This window comes from Limulus polyphemus, unplaced genomic scaffold (assembly GCF_000517525.1).
Source record: "Limulus polyphemus unplaced genomic scaffold, Limulus_polyphemus-2.1.2 Scaffold666, whole genome shotgun sequence".
Lineage (NCBI taxonomy): Eukaryota > Metazoa > Arthropoda > Merostomata > Xiphosura > Limulidae > Limulus > Limulus polyphemus.
The window spans coordinates 9,428-31,061 of NW_013666276.1; the positions used below are offsets into that span (position 1 = coordinate 9,428).

The 21,634-nt window shown below is 33.6% G+C and overlaps 1 protein-coding gene across 3 annotated transcripts in view; it reads right to left on the reverse strand.

Moving 5' to 3' along the window:
• Positions 1 to 1,359: 1,359 nt before the first annotated feature.
• Positions 1,360 to 21,634, reverse strand: part of LOC106459829 (zinc finger protein basonuclin-2-like) — a 125,409-nt gene continuing 105,134 nt past the window's right edge. For 2 of the 3 annotated variants that reach the window (XM_022386376.1, XM_022386377.1), the window contains 2 exons: positions 17,987 to 18,222; positions 1,360 to 5,132 (listed from right to left, as the gene is read on the reverse strand). In XM_022386376.1, coding sequence (XP_022242084.1) covers positions 2,277 to 5,132; positions 17,987 to 18,222 — 3,092 coding nt within the window. In that variant the 3' untranslated portion in view covers positions 1,360 to 2,276. Of the gene's footprint in view, positions 5,133 to 15,932; positions 16,003 to 17,986; positions 18,223 to 21,634 lie in introns of those variants that run through there. The other variant, XM_022386378.1, reaches the window with a different exon arrangement.

Here is a 21,634-nt window from a genome sequence, read left to right on the forward strand (position 1 = left end):
AAATACTTTATAAGCAACTGTTGTTCATGTTATTATTAAGTTTGAAGCTACAAACATAATCACATACAATTACAGTTTTTTTTAGCCCGAGCTTTTGTGTCATGTATTCGAGCAGCTTCAAAACTATATTTGCAGTCTGAAATAGACAGGTTTGTCAGTCTTTCATGTATTCGAATTTTACATAAACTCCCTACGTTAATTGTTTGTTGAATTAGACATGTTGAAATTGAACTTTATATAAAATTTCCATTTCTTTCAATATACCGTATATATTACATTCATTGGACGTGAAATTCTGTTATCCGTGATTTACCGCTAAATCGCTGATTATTCAACAAATTATCTTTGATTGTTTTTGATACCATGTATCTCAACTTGCATCATACTGAGTGTATTCACTACAATAAAGCGCTTTTGCATAAATATACTGTATACATATTTTAAATGTTAAAAAATATCTGATTCAGTAATAAACGAGTTTTTGGACAAAACTGGTAACCACGTGATGTGTATTAACATTGAGATGTACCGCTAAAGATGGATACAAAAAACAAAACATACATCTTTGAAACCTGAGATTTTAATAAGCTACATGACTGAGATGAGTGATCACTGCCTCTTGTGGTATTTCAGTTATAACCTGTGCTAACGTAACTAGTTACATTTTTAAAACAACACTATTAGCTCATAAATAGAATGGTACAGTGTGTGTCCAATTGAACTTCTTAGTAGAATTTGCAGTTGTAGAAACATTACATATACTCATTTACCTTTATTACTTTTGCTTTATCAAGAAAGTGGTTTCATCGTGTTTTAGAACCTAGAACAAACACATGGAAATAATTCTATAATTTGGGAAGTTTTCAGTTTGAGAAACATTAAATCACTGCCAAATAACAACTTTTTGTAGAATAAATTGCAGTGTATAACTAGAAATGAATTCCCACAAAACAAACAAGCATACAAACACAGATCATTCGTAGCTGTTTATAGCTATTTGTGTTTCTTTATTTAAACCGAAACCTAGAAAGAAAAGCCACTGGAGCAAAGGATAGTTTCTTAGTTTTATTAAAGAATCGATGAATGAAAAAAAAAGTATGTAAATACATCCAGTTTACTGTAGCAGATAAGTCTGCCTTCTTAAACCCTGTGACAAACATTAAATGAGAAAGTGTGTTTGGTCAAATGTGTAAAGAGGAGATATGGAATATGTAAAATTAGCACTCACTGCTGAAGAGTATTTGAAATATAAATATATTAAAAAAGATTTGCATTAGACTTAATAAATTCTGAATTACTCTACGATTCGTTTTAAATGTATTAAGGAAAGCAAATACCAAGTTTTAGCATCAAACTAGTCAGGTTATAATGGGATTTTAATTTTCTTAGAACTTTTTATTTAAAAGAAAACATTTACATATTTGACTTCACGTACATTACACAAAGTTTGCACCAACCTTTTCTGTAGAAGCATTGCCACATGGTTTTATCTGAATCAAATATAGATATAGGTTTAGTAAACTCATATCAGCTGGCTAGTATTATTACATGTTCAGTATACCCGTATAGTGACAGCTACAGAGTGTGTTCAATAATATTAGCTGAAAATTGCGAGCAATCTTCGATGCCAATGAATAAACTTGAGAACAAATAAAAACTTCTGTTTTTTAACATAAGCCTCGCTTACTTATAAAGAAAAACTATAGCACAAAGAAAATGAAGAATGATCTTTTTGAATTTAACTATCAGTGTTGCTTTTGCTTTATTACCTTGAAATTGTGTTGATCACATACACAATATAAAGTAGCAAAAAGAAAAACGTGATCACAATGAAGTTGATATATTAAATTTTTGCTGAGATTTTAATATTTTTTAGCCATGGTTTCCGATGAAAGAAGTGAGCTATACAATTTACAGAACGACTATAAGCTTTGTTTTTGTTATTTACAGTACCACTTAAAGCGCTAAAAAGACTTAACATACAAAACATGATCAATAGTACATTTCAAATCTTCGATGGTATAATTGCTTGCATGGCTAATGGTATTGAGAAAAAATTCGTTTCAGGCAGCATATATGAGCAAGAAAATCCTGACAAGAACAGATTTCATATTTCAGCAGTTTCTATACAGGTAATTTTTATCAATTACGTTTAAATACACAATTGCTTTTTATAAACAAAGATCACGCCGTTGTTTTTTCTTCACATTTACTTTAAACCTTTTCTTCACTTACTTTGACATCAAATTGGCACAAGGTATAATATATCATCGACATTAAGAAACTGGTATCGTGGAGATCGTCCGAACTACATTAAGAACACTGTCTTCGTGAGTGTGACAATTTCGTGCTTTCTTTGTGAGGAACGCTTTGCCACAGTTGTCTACTGTACACAAAAGAAGTTTCTCCACATGATTATTCTCATAATGTTCTTTTATTGAAATACTGTCTTGGAATTTTCTCTGACAAAATTCACAAATGTATTGCCCTTCTGCATCAGGAAGAAGTTCCTCATCTAGAGTAACAGACGAAGAGTTACGTTGATGGTTTGATTTTGGTGATTTAGGTTTTGTTTGACGATCTGGTGATGTCACTAGAGGACTAGGTGATGTATTTCGACCGTTGATGCCTAATATCCCAGTGATCCCTTCAGAGAGGGCAGTGGAGTTAGTAGGAGGCATGAATGCTGGATGAAAAGGTAATACGTGACTCAGAGAACCTACCGCAAATGCCGGATTAGTTATTAAACTTTCTGGCCCACATGTTGGAATCCTACCAGGATAGAGATCTGCAAAATTCAAAGGCAGAGCCTGGGGATCGTACATTCGAGAGAAGAAGTCATCTCTCAGCACACTTGCATGGTAAGGATAGATGCTATTTTTTTCCAAGAATGGAGAGACTTTATCTGAGCTAGTTGAGAGAAGCTTTCTATGAAGGTTTAAGTTAGCACTATGTCTATCTCGACTTCGTTTGGATGGGAAGGCAGCGTTGCAGCCTTCCACTGTACATTTATGCATAAGTTTAAGATGGACATTTTGATAATGTGTCTTCACACCAAAATGATTCTGGAATATCTTGCCACAAGCAATGCACCGCCTTGGGTTTTCTTTATCAACAGGGATGTCCAAACTCCCTGAATCTCGGTATCCTGTTAAAAGCGGAAAGTGTTGTTCACTGTCAGGGTTTGAATCTTGATCAATAAAAGTTTGTCCTTGAGAGCCTAGAGTAGTGTTTATAGAGGAAGCTGAAGGAATCTGAAGGGTTGTGTTGTTTTGATTAAAAATTTTCTCTGGCACCATAGGTGCTGCTAGACCCAAACCAGGTGCATGAAATGATATTCCTCCAGACGTTGATAAAGATTTGCTAGCCAGACTACGTGTTGAAGTTGTTACTATATTGGTAAAAGGACTCATAGACAAGCTTTCTAGGTGGCGAAGGGGATTTTCACTTATTTCACTGTACATTCTGTTTAACTCAGAATGCTTTGGTTCTTCCACAGTAGTAACAGCTATATCTTGTATATTATCTTTTGGTGTAGTTTTTATTGGTAAGGAGGGTGCTAATTCTTGCATAAAGTTGTCTTGTGTTGTGTCTTTTTTCATTATTTTATCTTTGTAAAACTCTTCATCTTTAAAGTCATCATGTGTATCTGAATAACCATCTTCTGATTTAGACTCAAGAAGGTCATTATCCTCGTTCTCATCACCTTGGTCCATAAAAGTTTCGCTAGAAGTCTCTTCTGTTGATACGTACTGCATCTCGTCATCACTTGTAACAGCACACCTGGTAGGTTTGAGACTTTTTCTTTTATGAACACCTGTATTCACAAATGGGGAATTTTCTTTCATGGACAGATTTATACCTTCGTTGTTGTGTCCTGAATTTTTTTCATTCTCTTCTGGGCGGTGTTTTTTATTAAGAGGTAGAACTCCTGTCTCTTCGCCTGGTTTAGAGAGTGAGATCTGAGACTGTGATGACACCAAGATTTCGTTTGAAATGGTAGCACAAGACGGTATTTGTGAAGAATCCTGTAATCTCGTAGCATCACCGTCCGTGTCTTGTGTATTGGAGGTAGACAACACACTGTTATTCAAACTAATGAAGGCACTTGAAGAATAGTTAGGGTAAGGATTGGCCGATCGCCCATCATGGGGATTAAACTTTCTTCTAAAAGTCGGAGTGTGAAGCTTAGGGTTAGGGTTTGCACTATGTCGGTTACGGCTCCGCCTCGAACTAAACATCATACTACACCCTTCTACAGTGCATTTATGCATTTCTCTCAGATGAACAGCACTAAAATGTATTTTAAGAGCACCTTTGTCACAGAAAGTTTTCAAGCATACATGACACTGGACACGTTTCTTGCCCGTGGCTGGATTAGTGTTCAGGTTACTTAAAACTAATGGGTTCCATCGCCTCTTCATAGGATTTGCAGACTTTCGTAAGTGTTTGTATTTCTTAGCCATATAAATTGAATCAAAATGATAAGTTCCTTTCTGACTAAGGTTGATTGCAGTTTTGCTGTCATCCTCAGAGCCACCGTCAGTCGCACTGAGATCAGAGTTAATGGTAGCAGTGGTAGTGTGATTAGTAAGAGCCGTACTGGCAGAAGGAACAGAAGTAGTTGGAGAAGATAGAGGAGTTGTACGGGATAAACCTGGAATCTCATTACCACCACGAAGTTCTGGACTAATTTTTTCTCTCCGATAATCATAAGGCTGCATACTTTGGAGTTTGTTCAAAGGGGAGATTGATAAAGGACTTGTGCAGTTGATAGGAGACCCTGTAGATGGAGACAGAGAATGAGTGGAACTCACGCTCGATAGCTGCCGACCACGAGATGTTCGAACGACGGGAAACGAGGTGGACACAGCAGAAGAGCTCGTGAACGAGCTCTCTTGTTTCAAGACAGCTGCTCCAGCCACCATATTGGTCCGCTCAATGAATTTACGAATGTCTGAATCCGTTTTAGGAAGATTTACTACTTGGTCAGGCTTATCATTATCCACTTGCAGAAGAAGGCGGTGGGCAATGGCCTTAGTTTCTCCAAACCGAAGGAATTGCTGTAGAATTAGAGGCTCCTCCTCTCGAGTGGAAAGTGTCCACTTTTCCAGGACATTACCAGAAGCATCCTGAAGAAAGAAATACGTATTAGTGTAACACATAATATATTTCATACATGAATAAAACTGTTGAAATACCATTAAAATCTATAAAAAATGAAACAAACTGTGACGCATTAACCTAAAAAATTTACAATGATTAATTCATAAACTCATAATGTCTTACAGATCCATACATATCACTAAGGAGCTCGACATTTAGTGTATACCCTAAATATATGCAATCGAATTCAGCTATAGCCAGCCCCCCAGTAGCACAGCGGTATGTCTGCTAGCTTACAACGCTAGAATCCGGGTTTCGATACCTGTGGTGGGCAGAGCACAGATAGCCCATTGTGTAGCTTTGTGCTTCATTACAAAAAATAAAAAATAAACAAGCTACAGTCAAGCTACTGAGAAACAAAACTTTACAAAAGAGATCTCAGTTATTAGAAATAAGTCATCACTAAAATCTAAATTTTCGAAGTGAATCCTGCGTGTAGTTATCATTACCGATCCGTTTCTTTCTGTAAAGTATATTCTAACAGGGGAAGGGATATTTGTTTGCCATGTTTTTGTTGAGCACAAAGCTATACAATAGGCCATCTGTGCTCTGCTCACCGTGGGTATCGAAACCTGATTTTTATAGGTATAAGCCCTCAGACTTACCACCGAGCCATTCTAAAACATCCTGAGGCAACTGATACGGCTTTTTGGGTTTATATATTTAACGCCTTGACAATAATTTATTGTTAGCCACAGATTAATATTTTCATTGCCTGTAATTCAAGTAAAGTCATCATTTTGATAGCCTATAAAGCTCTTTATTACAGACGAACAATAATGATATGTTATTGAGCAAATCAGATTTTTTAACCATATTTTAGTTAAAATCGCATAAGTGATTAGAACATACAGCGTATCATAAGTTGTGTAGGATGTTAAATAAATTGAAGAAATTGAAATGATGATTCTTCAAAAATTCTGAATTTGTTTATAAATGTAAATAATATGTTATAAAAGATAAACTGATAGTATAATAAAATTAAATTAAACCGAATATATATTTATTTTATTATAACCACAAGTTTAATTTACAGTTTTATCTTAAAAAGATCTTGTAACATTGTGTAGCATACTTAACCTGTGAAAAACTAAATAATGAAATAGTTTAGCCTGATGGTATAGATAGTGTGGTGTATAATCACAGGTATTTTGTTTTAGCTAGAATATTCTTTGTGGGCGAAAAATATACTTTTGAGAACAAAAATAGCAAGATCATCAGAGAGGGATTTAATTGTTGTTACAGTAATTAAATGTTGTCTGAAAATAAAGAAAAAATAGGAAAAAAAGTCGGTTTACGACCATCTTGAACAAATATAATGAAACCAGTTACCCATATTTGTGCTTTAGTCTACTATTCTAGTAATATTAACAAACAATATGAGGAAAATATTATTCATGCCCCATTAAGTATATAAAAGCATATAAGTAATATTTGCTATAGTTAGGCTTTCGTAGGCCTAAGTCTGACTACAGAATGTTCATGTTTAGGTTTTCTTTTCTTATCATACAACTGCAAAATGTAATTGTATTTGATTTCATCGTCTTGATGCAAGAGAAAATAATCTCGTTTTAACTGTAGGTTTAGTATTGATAAGCTCGCAGTATCCACCGTACTGCGAGTTTAACAAAATGCATCATATCTCTCCAGACGTATTATTATAATAATACTGTTTCTAATGTCCCGACGAATTTTTACTTTAAGATTATTCTTTCTCTCTTTGTAAATTTCAGACTACATGAAAGTTACTATAAGGTTTCATAACATGCTAAAGATCACAGTAATATTACCGTAACTTTCTACAACAAGCTAAGGATTACAGAAATGGTGTTGTAACTTTATACAACAAGCTAAGGATTACAGAAATGGTGTGGTAACTTTATACAACAAGCTAAGAATTGCAGAAGTGCTGCTGTAACTTTATACAACAGGCTAAGGATTACAGAAATGGTGTTGTAACTTTCTACAACAGGCTAAGGGTTACAGAAATGGTGTTGTAACTTTATACAACAGGCTAAGGGTTACAGAAATGGTGTTGTAACTTTATACAACAGGCTAAGGGTTACAGAAATGGTGTTGTAACTTTATACAACAGACTAATGATTACAGAAATGGTGTTGTATCTTTATACAACAGGCTAAGGATTACAGAAATGTGTTGTAACTTTATACAACAGGCTGAGGATTACAGAAATGCTACTGTAACTTCATAAAGAAGGCTAAGAATTTATGGAAAATTGTGGTAACTTTATTCCTCAGGATATTGATTACGGATTTTTTTTTAATTCCTTGGCACTTGTGTAATGTTCAATGTTAAAAAAACTCACAATTTTTTAAAAACAGCAATTATTTTGTACACACAATTCCAAAAATGATATTGTTTCCAGTCTCAAAATTAAAATAGAATACAAATAACTTACTGTACAGGATAAAAAGTAGTAAAAACCCGATGAGACTGGAAAACAATCTCATACACTCTACATGTTTCGACGTATATCACTGCGTCATCTTCAGGAGCATAATGTTTTTCAAAACATATGTAAACTGGTGATCTTGTAATTGTATAAATAAGTGTGAGCTTTTAATATGGAAATATTGTTATAATTTTATATTTCAGGTTATGGATTATAGAATTTCGACGTATATCACTGCGTCATCTTCAGGAGCATAATGTTTTTTCAAACATATGTAAATTGGTGATCTGGTAATTGTATAAATAAGTGTGAGTTTTTAATATGGAGAGATTGTTATAATTTTATACTTCAGGTTATGGATTATAGAATTTTTGCTATAACTTTACTTAACATAAAAAAGAGTTATAAAAAGTTTTTCTAAATTTTATAACAGGCTAATGTTTACAGCAATATTACTGAAACTTTGTACTACAAGTTAAGCAGTATAGAAGAAGTACTGGAGCGTTATACTTTAAGTGTTATTAAAATACTATGAATGAATTCTTTCACGTACTTCGCTTTCATCTTTTTTTGCTACAGATGAAGATGAAATTACCCTTATGTTTGGGTCTGTTTTTTTTTTTTTGCTTTTATAGAAATAATTTTGTAACTTGATTCAACAGATTAATGATTACGTAAATAATACTGTAATATTATCCTACATGATAAGAATTATGGAAACATTATTGTAACCTTCCGTTACGCCTTGGTTAATGATGAAAGAAACATTAGTGCAACATTTCATTACGCCGTGGTTAAAGATGATAGAAACAATACTGCAACTTTCGTTATATCATGGCTAAGGATAATAGATACTTGAATGTATCCTTTTGTTATGGTTTAAAATGATAGAAACATCATGTAACCTTTCGTCATGTCGTGGTTAAGGATAATAGAAACATTATTGTAAACTTTCACTACGCCATAGCTAAATATGTTCGAAACCTTACTGTAACCCTTTGTTATGTCATGGTTACGGGTAATAGAAACATTATTACTGTAACTTTTCGATATGTCATGGTTAAGGATGATAGAAACATTACCGTGACCTTTCGTTACCCTTATGGTTAAATATGTTAGAAACATTACTGTAACATTTCCCTATATCATGGTTAAGGGTAATAGAAACATTATTACTGTAACCTTTTGTTATGTCATGGTTAAAGATGATAGGAATATTATTACTGTAACCTTTGGTTATGTCATGGTTAAAGATGATAGAAACATTACTGAAATTTTTCGTTGCACCACTAATGATGATAGAAATATTACTGTAACCTTTCGTTACGCCATGGTTAAAAATGATAAAAAACCTTAGTGTATCTTTCGTTATGCCATGTTTAAGGATGATAGAAACCGTTAAGTATAATAGAAACATGACTGTAACTATACTACAGAGTACAAATAAAAAATTATTCTAACATTTTATTACTTGATAAGAGCTATTAAACATTAATGTGTTTGAAACTACAAGTTAAACATTATAGAAGACATGTAAATATTAAGGTGTTTTAAACTACAGGTAAAGCATTATGGAATGCCTGTAACCATTAACGTGTTTTAAACTACAGGTGAAGGTTATTATGAGAGGCTTGTAAACATTAATATGTTTTAAATATATGTTTTTAAATGTGGAAGGCTTATTGTACCTTAAAATTATGCAGTGATAATACCATGGTTAACAAGTTGAACCTACAGGTTAACAGTATGAAAGGTTTGTTATACCTCGGAATCATACAACAATAATGTTGTGATGATTAGCATGCTTTATAGAAATATGCGATCCTGAAATATTAGTAAAGCTAAACTTATATTAGAAACGTAAGTGAATAATACAAGAAACATTTCCTTAGACTATAATTTAAACATCATCTTATGAAAATGTTTGTGCATTTTATTTTACAGATAAAACCGTTTGAATGCTAATGTGGCTGATAAGTAGAATACCTTGGAATGATAAATACTGATTTTGTAGAGTATAAAGCGTCCATTTACTTTAGTCAAGATAGACTGTGCCTCAGTTCAGTTCTTCCTCTTTGTAGTTTTCTAATGTTTTGGTTTGAATTTATATTAAAAGTTAAAGGAAGATAAGGAAACTCGATTTCCAACATCATACCGTATAGATTGTAAGATTCAGGTAAGAAAACTGGTGTTGAGTTAGTGATTTTTGGAGGTAACCTTATTTATCTATCTAGCTAGGGTAGTTCAACATATCCAGAAACATACTATCAGAAGTTTAGTTACTGTTAATTGTAGTACATCATTTCATTTGTGCTACAAAAAAGAACATAATACTGTGTCTGTATTGACAAAGCTGTAGGCATTTTAAAAAACATTCGCACACATACCGAATGATGGCTATTTTCAACTTCTCTTATGATACTTTAATTGGCAACAGTTTCAACTGAATGGCATGTTTATGTTTTCATAAAGAAAGGCCAAGGCCACGACATTATATATAGTATGAGAACATAAAACAAAGCTCTCAGCTTGCTTTTTTGTTTTAAGGAGTAGCAGTGGTGATTTGTCTCAGTCAATTTTACTAGTGTGTTGGACGATATGATTTTATTTCTTCTGTATAAAATCAAGCCATTTAATCCATTATTAACATGACATATACAGAATCATCTTTACATACTGTTAAGTAGTGAAAACTGAAGAGTTTTTTTGTAATTGGTAATTAATGTGCATAAGAAGACATTATACAAATCAGCCAAACACTTTTGCTGCCACGGGTGAACCCTCAAGATGTCATAAATATGTGAAGGATTTATCTTCAGTATTAAAGCATACAGATTTTAGGAGCTATACTGTTATGTGCTGACAGTTTTTCAGTGGAGGATTTTGTGATAGGGGTCGAGAGTGTGTCGTTTGCTAGCATAAGAGGAGACCTCCTTGGAAGACACTTAACCCTTTCTGAGTCGACTGGCACTTGACTATCCGTGACGTCACAGTAGAAGGGATGAAGGGGACGAAACGTGAGAAGGAATTAAGACAGAAAAGTTCAGCAGCGCTCTCTGCCTGATTCGGGCCTGGCAAATATCTACACAACTCTTACATAAATAAACTCTGTTTTTGTCCTTCTACAGGCGATGACATGTCACCACGCTGACATAAACAGAACCATCTCTAATACAAACAAACCCTTTGTCACTTCACCTGAAGTACCCCCGCCTGAAACCTGGTTGCTGGCTGCCAAGTATTTAAATTGGTTAAACATCCTGTCTCGTTCTCCTTGGAGCGAGCAGTTTTTGTGCCTTTCTTTCCTAAACACAATATTCATTCCAGCTACTGAAATTTTGGGTATCTGTCGTCAACCGCATGTACTGTGTGACGTCCGTAGCCAGCCGCCCATAGCTCTAACCCTTCAACTACTAAATGTAGCGATTGCTACACTTTTAGAAACCCTTCGTGTGCTGTTTAGTTTCGCACGGACACTAAACTAAAGCCCCGGATGTTTAGACTGTTTGCCTATCTCTCTACCCTCGTGAGACTATTCACTCGCCAACGCCAGTCCTTTTGAGGAATGTCAATTTGTTCATGCAAGCCTTAAACATTTTGTAGCTACTTGTATTAAGCTTCAAAGAAAACAAACGCCAAATGGAGCTAATCCAGAATTCAAATAAAAGAAGCCCTCACTTATCTCCTCCAATAGTTTAACTGCCTTGTTATAAATACATTTTTAAATTCTTAATGCTTTGTGTATGATACCTCTACTTTCCAGCTTTTCCATGTACTGTAATTATACAAACTGAAAATTCTGTAACACTTAACATATTTTGTTTCATAGTCAGTTTTGTGCACAGATAATAAAAAAAATTGGAGAATAATGTTTGTTGTAGTATCTACTGAAAGAAACTAGTTTTTCACCTATTAATTCATTTTCACTATTAGGCAAACTTTGACGTTCTAGGTTTTTTCACAAAAATGTTTCAACATTTCAGACAATTTAAATACCGTTCTATTTCTCTTCACAGTAAAAAAAAATATTGAAATCCTTGCTTCTCTTAAAGAGAATCTCAGTTGCAAAGTAACTAATATTGAATCTTATTATATGTTTTACTAAGCATTCGACATACAAACCTTTTCGATCACACACATGCAAATACGGTAGAGGGTGCGTTTAAATTTCTGTAATTTGTTACAAGTGATAAATAAAAGTACCCTGCTGTATTTTTAAGTTTGTTGAAAATTTAAAAAAATAACAATTTCAGAAAAGACAGCAATGCTTCTTAAAAAACAGATCTGTCAAACACAGAAATAGCGTTTAGTACCAAAGTGTACATTTGCAGATAAAAAACAAAGACAAAACGTATGTGAATACATCTTAAGATTCTGTTTGTTCTGAAATTACATCAGTTACAATAAAAATACTTTCTGGCATAAAACTACATGCTTATTTAAATAAAAAAAAAGAAACGAAAAGGAAATAAAAACTTCAAACACATTCTAAACTTTAAACAACTGGTTCAAATTGAACTTTTTATGTACTTAGAACTTTAATCTTATGAAGTCATATGTCCAAGCAAACAGGTATACTTTTGTATGAACGCCAGTCCTAATAAGAGGGATCAGAATAGTTTTTATTATCTTTAAAGTTGAAAGAAGTTTAAAAGAATTAGAGTGAATATAAACGCAGTTACGTCAATTACCAAATCTGGAGCAACTGATTGCTTATTGCAAAAAAAAAAGAAAGGAAGAGGTCAAAATGAGCTAAAAGACCTCGAATTTTTTAATACAATTCTTTGAACTTACTACTGTGCCCGGCATGGCCAGGTGGATAAGGCGCTCGACTCACAATCTGAGGGTCGCGGGTTTGAATCTGCATCCCACCAAACATGCTCGCCCTTTCAGCCGTGGGGGCGTTATAATGTGACGGTCAATCCCACTATTCGTTGGTAAAAGAGTAGCCCAAGAGTTGGCGGTGGGTGGTGATGACTAGCTGCCTTCTCTCTAGTCTTACACTGCTAAATTAGGGACGGCTAGCGCAGATAGCCCTCGTGTAGCTTTGCGCGAAATTCCAAAAACAAACAAACTTACTACTGTACTCCGTACATTATACTTTATTAAATCTTACTAATTTTTTAAAGTATTTTACATTTGACAAATATTTGCTATAAGACATTATAAATAATATCCACTTCAGAATTTACTTTAGTATAAAGCTGCAAGATTTGCAGTAAACTAAAATAATTAGAACTTTTATACATTTTTAAATTTCAAACGACTGTCTTGGCTCCTAATAGACTGCTATCACTTGACTTTCTTAAGTTTTTACACATTTATTCATTCACTAAAATAAGTATATTTTATAGTTTTCTTACTAGGTTTTTCTACAATTGCTCTTTTGCCGATGTTTTTAAACGGTTGCACTACTTCATGGTATTATTGTTAAGGGAAAAAAGTAATACTGGAAAGTAGAATTTTAAACCTGAACCCTTATGCAGACGTGGACAAAACGTTTAGGTCACAGATCCCTAGGATTCAGTAATAGCCGTCCCTAATTATGAGATATTGACCAGAAGGAGGGAAGGCAGCTAGCCAATAACACTCGCTACCACAAGGACTTCGTCTGGCTCTTTGAACCCAATAACTGAAAATGTGGAGCGTGTTCCGGGAGATCGCAACTCGAATGTCGTACACTTCGATACTCAGCCCTACACGTTACCAATAAGCCACTCCTGGCCCAACTGAATACTTTTAACATTTCATTCAAATTGTGGGAGACTTGTCTGTAAAACACAATTTTATTAAATAGGCTGCATGTTAAAATAAGTTCCGCTATTGTTCTACAAGTGAGCCGAGTGTAGTCATGGTTCGCAGCTCGTTGCCACATAATCGCGCTCCGAACTTTGAAGTTGTAGATGTGGAATGACAATCAAACCTCACTATTCTATTAGAATAGCCCAAGAGTTGGCGGTGGGTGCTTCTGACTATTCGCCTACCCTTTAGTCTATCAGTTCTAAATTTGGGATGACTAGCATATAGCCATTGCGTAGCTTTACACGAATACCCAAGACAAGCGAAGTGTAGAATAATTTCATTCATCTAGTGTTAAACCACTTCCAATAAAAATAAACAAGTCTCATCCATCTAATATTAATCCACTACCAGTACACCCAAACGACAAGTTTCATCCATCTAGTGTTAAGTCACTACTTGTCCACTAAAACAATAGTTTCAATAATTTAGTGTTAAACCATTTCCAATAAAAATAAACAAGTCTCATCCATATAATATTAATCCACTACCAGTACACCCAAACAACAAGTTTCATCCATATAGTATTAAGTCACTACTTGTCCATTAAAACAAAAGTTTCATCCGTCTAGTATTAAGCAAATTTTGTTCCACAAAAACAAGTTTCATCTACCTAGTGTTGTGTTGCTACTGGTTCGTAAACAGCAAGTCTTACACACTTAGAAAGAACCAGAATGTAGCAATCAATTGTTTAAACTAAATTTTAAGGACGCGGTAATAATGTTGCTGTAAACGCTGTTGTTGTTTTTCAGCGCCAAGTTAAACAATGGATTATCCTGTACTTTGTGCATCACCGGGAATCGAAGCCCCGATTTTAGCGTTGTAAGTTCGTAAGCTTACCATTGAACCAAAGGGTTGAACAAAAACGATAAGTTCCAAAACTATGTATTAGGAAAGACGTATTGTATGTAACGAATATTGGTTTGTGTCTAAAATTATGTATGTATGAGTTAAATACGAAAATTTTAGCTTTAGTTTGAAAGCTTGAAATGATGTTCTTAAACCACAAAATAACGGAGATTATATCATAAGTGCACTCGAACACTGCAAGAGCAAAGAAGACAAATCAATAAAACATATTGTCCAGTGAGTGTAGTTAATCCATGCTCTACCAGAGAAAGTCTGATAAAAAGAATACAATGACACAGCCATTGTTTTAATACAATGATACACTTTTTTAATCAAACGTGAATTATAAAATAGTTTAATTATTTTTAACTATGACGTAATTCACAAATCAGGTCGGTAAGAGTGTATTATCAATGTACGTGTGAACAGAAAGATATTTACACTTGTGAATTACTTAGAGTAAAACTTTGTGTTATTAGTGATGACAAAAGTATTGTACAGTTAATATAACCGGGTTTTTACTGGTGCGAACATGCAAAGACGGACATCGCACTGAAAAGGCCACATCTGGGTTTATGAGCCCAAGGTATTGATAATGTGTGTATATACTGTGATAATATTCTAATGATTTCTGATTGTAGAAGTTTGCTTTAAGATGTAAGTTACACAAAAATCCTTTTGATATATAGATCAATCACATGCCACATCATAGAACAATGTGGCTACATATTCTTAGATAAACATATCATGTACTCAAAAATGGCCCACAAGTATATATGAAAAGGTTGGAAAATAAGTCTTATTTATTCAGCTAGAGTATATATTAGAACCAAACTGTTTATATATTTTATTTAGAGTAAAATTGTTTCAAATGAGGTTAGAAGGAAATTAAGAAGTACACATGAGCTCTTCTTTATTTATATAAATAATATAAACAATATAAAAACGTCATATGAAAAAACAACAACAAATAACCAAAGGTCATCAAGCCATTTCCATATATTTATATAAATTTCAAGAAAAGCCACCCAGTGGCACAGCGGTATGTCTGCGGACTTACAACGCTAGAAACCACAGATAGCCCATTGTGTAGCTTTGTGCATAAATTCAAACAAACAAACAAACAAATTTCAAGAAATCACGCATGTTTTGTAGATTATTTATTTTCATTATTGACATCTTCATTAGGTGTGAACTTTACTTCACAAATAATGTTCAGGAATAAGGTTTTTATAGGCGACGCTTTATTTCTAACTATTTACAATTTACTGTATCATATTTAGAAGTTTCGAAAAACGTGAAAAGCCTGTTATTTAAGGACACGTGAGTTCACTTGTTTTCGTGGAGAGAAATTTGTTTGGATTAAACATATAAATCAATAATTATAAATTTAATAATGACTTGAAAAACCACAAAAATAAGAGAGAACATCCAATAAAGCACAGAAGCTCGCCTCCCATTACTTTGATCCTTGGAGGTCAGTAAACGTGATGAACAGACTCCAGACATTTTTTAATATCGCTCTTAGTCTGTAGATATGAATAAAAAATACAATCGTGATATTTTTACTTCAAGTTCAGAACATGCAATTTTTATGAATAAGCATTATTATCAAAATACTAGATTTTTCTGGATATTCGTGTTTCTAATCATGTGTAAGACACTGGAATTTACCATAGCATAAAAAAAGGTTATCTTTACTTACCAAGAGTGTCTGTCCTAGAAAAGTCGGGTTAAATCGAACAGAAATGTTTACACCGAGCTAGTGAAAAGTATATAAACACAGATAAGGCTGCCAACTGCGCTCTATGTAAGAAAAGTTTTTCTTAATAGCTTAACCAGAAGTAGAAGGTCATCTTTACATCTTCTAATCACATGTCAAATATCTCGACTGTCGCTAACCAACACGATGTATATGTACTTTTCTAATGATTTCAGTTTATACAGGACTATAATTACATACTTCAGGCTCTTACTACCTACTGAAAGCGTGTGTTCTCAATATGTCCAATTAAGTTTAGAATGTTGAAATCAACTACAATTTGATTGTAGTAAGAGTTTTGAGAACAAATTCATACCTTTTATCAACTCAATCAGAAGTTTGTATGAAGACGAGATTCGTCGGCCTTTTTTGTTTTCACGTGCGGTTAAAGAAACTCAAATCGCCAAATAGGCCTATCAGCGGAAGATATCTTCCTCATCATGTTTTTTCACACGCATCTAGTAATCTCTCTCTGTATATACATATATCTGAACTGTCTGCTTATACGATTGGCTGTCCTTTTGTCTGTTTATAAAATTAAGATCAAGCTATGTCAAGTTTGAGCACGTATAATTTTAGTGGTTGGTAGATAGGATTCTACGATTTATATACTAGTAATTTTTACAGAAATTTCACTTTCTTCTTAAGCAAATGCAGTTAAAATAAATATGCTAACATCTATTTCTTGAACTCGTCAATTATACAGCAGACGAACTGATTAGTACATATAAATAAGCTGAAAAAGAAACGTAAACATAATACACACATAATTGAGCATGTACTATACAACACTTGTTTCTACAAAAAAAGCTGATATTAAACAGAATAATTTAGAACTCTGACTTGGCTTACAGCATGACCATCAAAGACGGAGGAATTAGTGGGAATAGAACAGGGCTCAGCTCTGTCGCTTTTCACTTTCAGCCTCTACATTCGTCATTAATCACACTCTTTGTACCTTGTCTGACAAGAAAATTTACTTCCTAATAGTTTGGTCTTTTATTTTTTTAACTCTGTTACCACTTTTGCTTGTCCGTGGCAAGCGCATGAGCGGTTGTTGTGCTAAAACTTGCATGCCCACTAGAATGGAGAGAGAAGGCTAGGATGGAGAGATTGGGAGGGGCAGAAGGAGGAGCACCCACCTGTGAAATGGGCATAAAATCTCATTACTGATATAAAACAGTCTAGGATGGCAAGCTACCGTGTGATCATGTGGAACATTGAAAAAGACCCTTCCAAGTAATCTTTCTTCATTCTTTGTTGAAAAAATCGTGGATCAGAAAAGTTAATCGAATTTACCTTTTCGTGACCGTTTTCAGGGTAAGTAAAGCATAAAAAATCAGCATGTTTTTAAAGGTTGCTGATTTTTGTAAATTACAGAACTTGATTACGTCTTATAATAACAAATTAATCTGAAATGGTTGATGGATATATCTGTTTTAGCACGTTCACATGCCTTACAAAGAAATGAAAGTATGACACAATTTATCCGTTAGTGGTGTCATCTGGAGATTGATAATTGTTCCGGGGAAAAATAAAACAAAATATTTATATACTTTTTAAAATAATTTAGGGTATAGTTCTTATATAGTAAGTTAAAGTATATGTAGTTTGCTTTGAACAAATATTCATGAATATAAGTCACATTTAAAATACAAAATGGTGTTCTAAGAACTTGTTACTGGCTTCGTATATAGAGAGAGTTCTATAATTATTTAAAACCGCTCTTCAAATTAGTTCTTAGAGTTATACATTTAGCTGAAACAGCTTAGGATTTCGGATATTTGTTTTATTGGATGCTTGCCAGGAAATAATTATGTGGCTCATTTTTATTTGAAAACAAGAGCAATAACAATAAATAACAACATAGACGCTTATGAGATATAACAAACATGCTACTTTTTTATCCGGCTGAGTCAAGCAAAACTTCTGTGCTCTAACAGAGGAGTTACAAGAGACAAGATGTCATGAAAAGAGATAATTCAAAAGAAGTTTACCTGAAGTATGTAGCCTCGAACGTAGTCTTCGTAAGTCCAACCAAAGCCTTGAAGCACGTTTAGTACTTCATCATGCTGTAAAACACTGAATAACCGGTCTAGCAGGATTTTGAGTCGAATTGGAATTGCTTGTGTTCCATACAGTATCAAAGACGCTACGTCGAACACAATACAAGACTGGACAAGCTCCATCTGGTGGCAGTTGTAAAGATGTCGAAAACCAAGCTTGTCTAAGGCTACAAAATAGTATTGTTTTAAAATTGCGTCTCTGTGACATTCATGAAATTATCATATTAGCTGTTTATAAAAATTCGCGAAAATAAAAATCTACCCCAACAACACAATAATCTAACTTTTAATAAGATTAAAAAAATATTTATAATTATACTATAATTATGTCTAAATTTATAAACAACAAACAAAAAATATATTCTGTTTTGTTTCCTATTGCGAAATGTACATATTTGTCAAAAGGATAAATATTTCAGTTTTGATATTTCACTTATATTTAAATATATATAATAATATCAGCAAATAAAATGGTGAGAAAGAAGTATGAAGAGAAAAAAAGATAAAAGTTGATTGAAGAAAGAAGCGACCACAAGAAGCCAGAATGCGAATGATATAAAATTGTGAAAAAACGGAAATAGAAAGTGAGACGTTAAAATAAACATTGTTTATACAAACTTAAAGTACATTTACGTTATGCGTGTGTAGTCACTCCAGACATTTGAAGTATATGCTACATTTGTTGATAACATTAAATAATTAAGTCATTACTGGTCCACTGAAACAGTTTTATCTGTTTGGTATCATGTTGTTGGTTGAGATACAAGACAAGTTTCATTTTAACTAGTAATACACTATTACTGGCCCACTAAAACAGTTTTATCCATCTAGCACCATGTTGTTGATGGAGATACAAGACAAGTATCATTTTAACTAGTAATACACCATTACTGGCCCACTAAAACAGTTTTATCCATCTAGTACCATGTTGTTGGTTGAGATACAAAACAAGTTTCATTTTACCTAGTAATACACCACTACTGGCCCACTAAAACAGTTTTATCCATCTAATATCATATTGTTGGTTGAGATACAAAACAAGTTTCATTTTAACTAGTAATACACCACTACTGGCCCACTAAAACAGTTTTATCCATCTAATATCATATTGTTGGTTGAGATACAAAACAAGTTTCATTTTAACTAGTAATACACCACTACTAGCCCACTAAAACAGTTTTATCCATCTAATATCATATTGTTCGTTGAGATACAAAACAATGTTTCATTTTAACTAGTAATACACCACTACTAGCCCACTAAAACAGTTTTATCCATCTAATACCATATTGTTGATGGAGATAAAAAACAAGTTTCATTTTAACTAGTAATACACCATTACTGGCCCACTAAAACAGTTTTATCCATCTAATATCATATTGTTGGTTGAGATACAAAACAAGTTTCATTTTAACTAGTAATACACCATTACTGGCCCACTAAAACAGTTTTATCCATCTAATACCATATTGTTGATGGAGATACAAAACAAGTTTTATTTTAACTAGTAATACACCACTACTTGTCCAGTAAATCAAATTTCATTCATTTGAACATTTAGTCACATAAAGAGTGAACAAAAATATAACATAATTCAATTATGAATAAATATTTTCACATGAATACCCATTACACAAATTGTAATATATAACAGAGCATCCGAAAATTGTCTTGCCTTAAATATACTATCTGCTTGGGTAGTGTCGCAATATTGTTATTACCAAGCTCACCTGTGTATAATCACAGATTTCACAACTTTGTAAGATCTAATAAAGCAGGAAGAATCTTAAAATATTAATCATACATAACTTTAATGTATTGTATTTAAATAAAAAATCACAAAGGTAGGTAAAAAGCCACAACAAAATGTAATATAAAGAACATCTATTTAATTGTTGTTTAGAAAATATTCTGTTTCGTAAGTAATGATTGGGTAGAGTTTATAAGCTGCAGGAGACAGTGTTTTCTAGCAGAGGCCTTCATCAAGTCGATGAATATCTGCGTTAGCAGTTGAAAAGCATCGTCTCCAAGCTTGTTGCACTATACAGAATGAATCATTCTTAATTTGAAGTAACGGCGTTTGAAAATTAGCTCGAATCTGAAGTCATGCAATCTCAAACTGTTACGTGCTTGTGTTGTGTGATTTTTACTGCAAAGTGTTGTGTGCCAGTAAGCTCTATATTTTATTGAATATACTTAGATATAGTGGTTAGGATTGCTTGGTTGTCAATAGATGGACTGGGATTGAAACAATGGATATAACAAGCCGTACAAACTGAGTAGGTGTTAGCGATCGATAAATTTATCTTGTAACTCCAAAGGTCGATAAGTTAGTGATAATGTGTATATCCAATGATGAAAAAAATAAAGGATCTGTGTCAATTTATTATGGCATCAGAGGTGACAACTCGAGTAGAATGGAACAATCAGCTTCAAGCAAGATCGTGACTATTGGAATGCATTCAGGCGATCGTGAGAAGGTTGTTTAGTGCACCCTTTGATTTAGAAAGAAATCTTCTGCCACTGAAGGCCTTGATGAGCGAGATACGAGTCTTGATACGAGACCTATTTACTAGGGCGGTGTCGTATTTATGCAGTCTTGGAAATGGTACTTAAAATTTCAATGGAATTTTGTTTAACCTATTGATACTTAAAGGTGGATAAATGAAAAAACTGGTCCAGAGTCTATGGTGTGCATGAGCCTTTATGGAAGAAAAACTGTTGGATAATGGTATCGGCTAAGAATAAAATTCTTGAAGGTTAGAATATTAACCTGAAGGATGAAATGTCTATTAAGTTGAGCGTTGTAGGTGTGATTCCAGATAATATTTAGCATATATTTGTACAGTGCCAACAAGACATATTATTTAATATATAGTGTTTCAGTTGAATTTTTAAATTAGATTACAGTCAAATGATAGTTAGGGTTTGTTTTAGACTGTAGATAATTTGTATTTTTATTACTTAGACGCTAAAATGGACAACCAATGATTATTTGACTTGATTCAAATCTTTGTTCACTATCATTCGCACGAAAGAACCTGTTGTTCTTTGCTGAACAAAGCTACTCGAGAGCTTGTGCGTTAGCCGTACCTAATTTTGAAGTGATAGATTTGATAGACTAGAAAGAAGGTAGCTAGTTAACACCATCCGCCACCAACTCGTAGTCTATGCTTATTGAATAATGGGATTTGACAGTCACCCTGTTAATGCACTATCGACCCCAAGGAGGGAACGTGAACTACGAAACCTTGGGTACACAGTTTGGCACACTAACCATTGGGTCATGTTTGGCCCCACAAGAATCTATTGAAATATTTAGGAAAAAAAGCAACAGTAAATGTGAATACATGAAGGAAGAATTTTGGCAAATGACGTAAGCAAAAGACAGTATGAAATTTTTATATTTTTGCACAGAAGAGCTTGACAATTTCTTAAAAAGAGCTTAATCTTAAGACTAGCTTGCTGGTTAACCATTTCTTCTGAATGATGAATAAAGTTAATTAAAAAGAAAAGTTTGTTTGTTTTGAATTTCCCGCAAAGCTACACGAGGGCTATCTGCACTAGCCGTCCCTAATT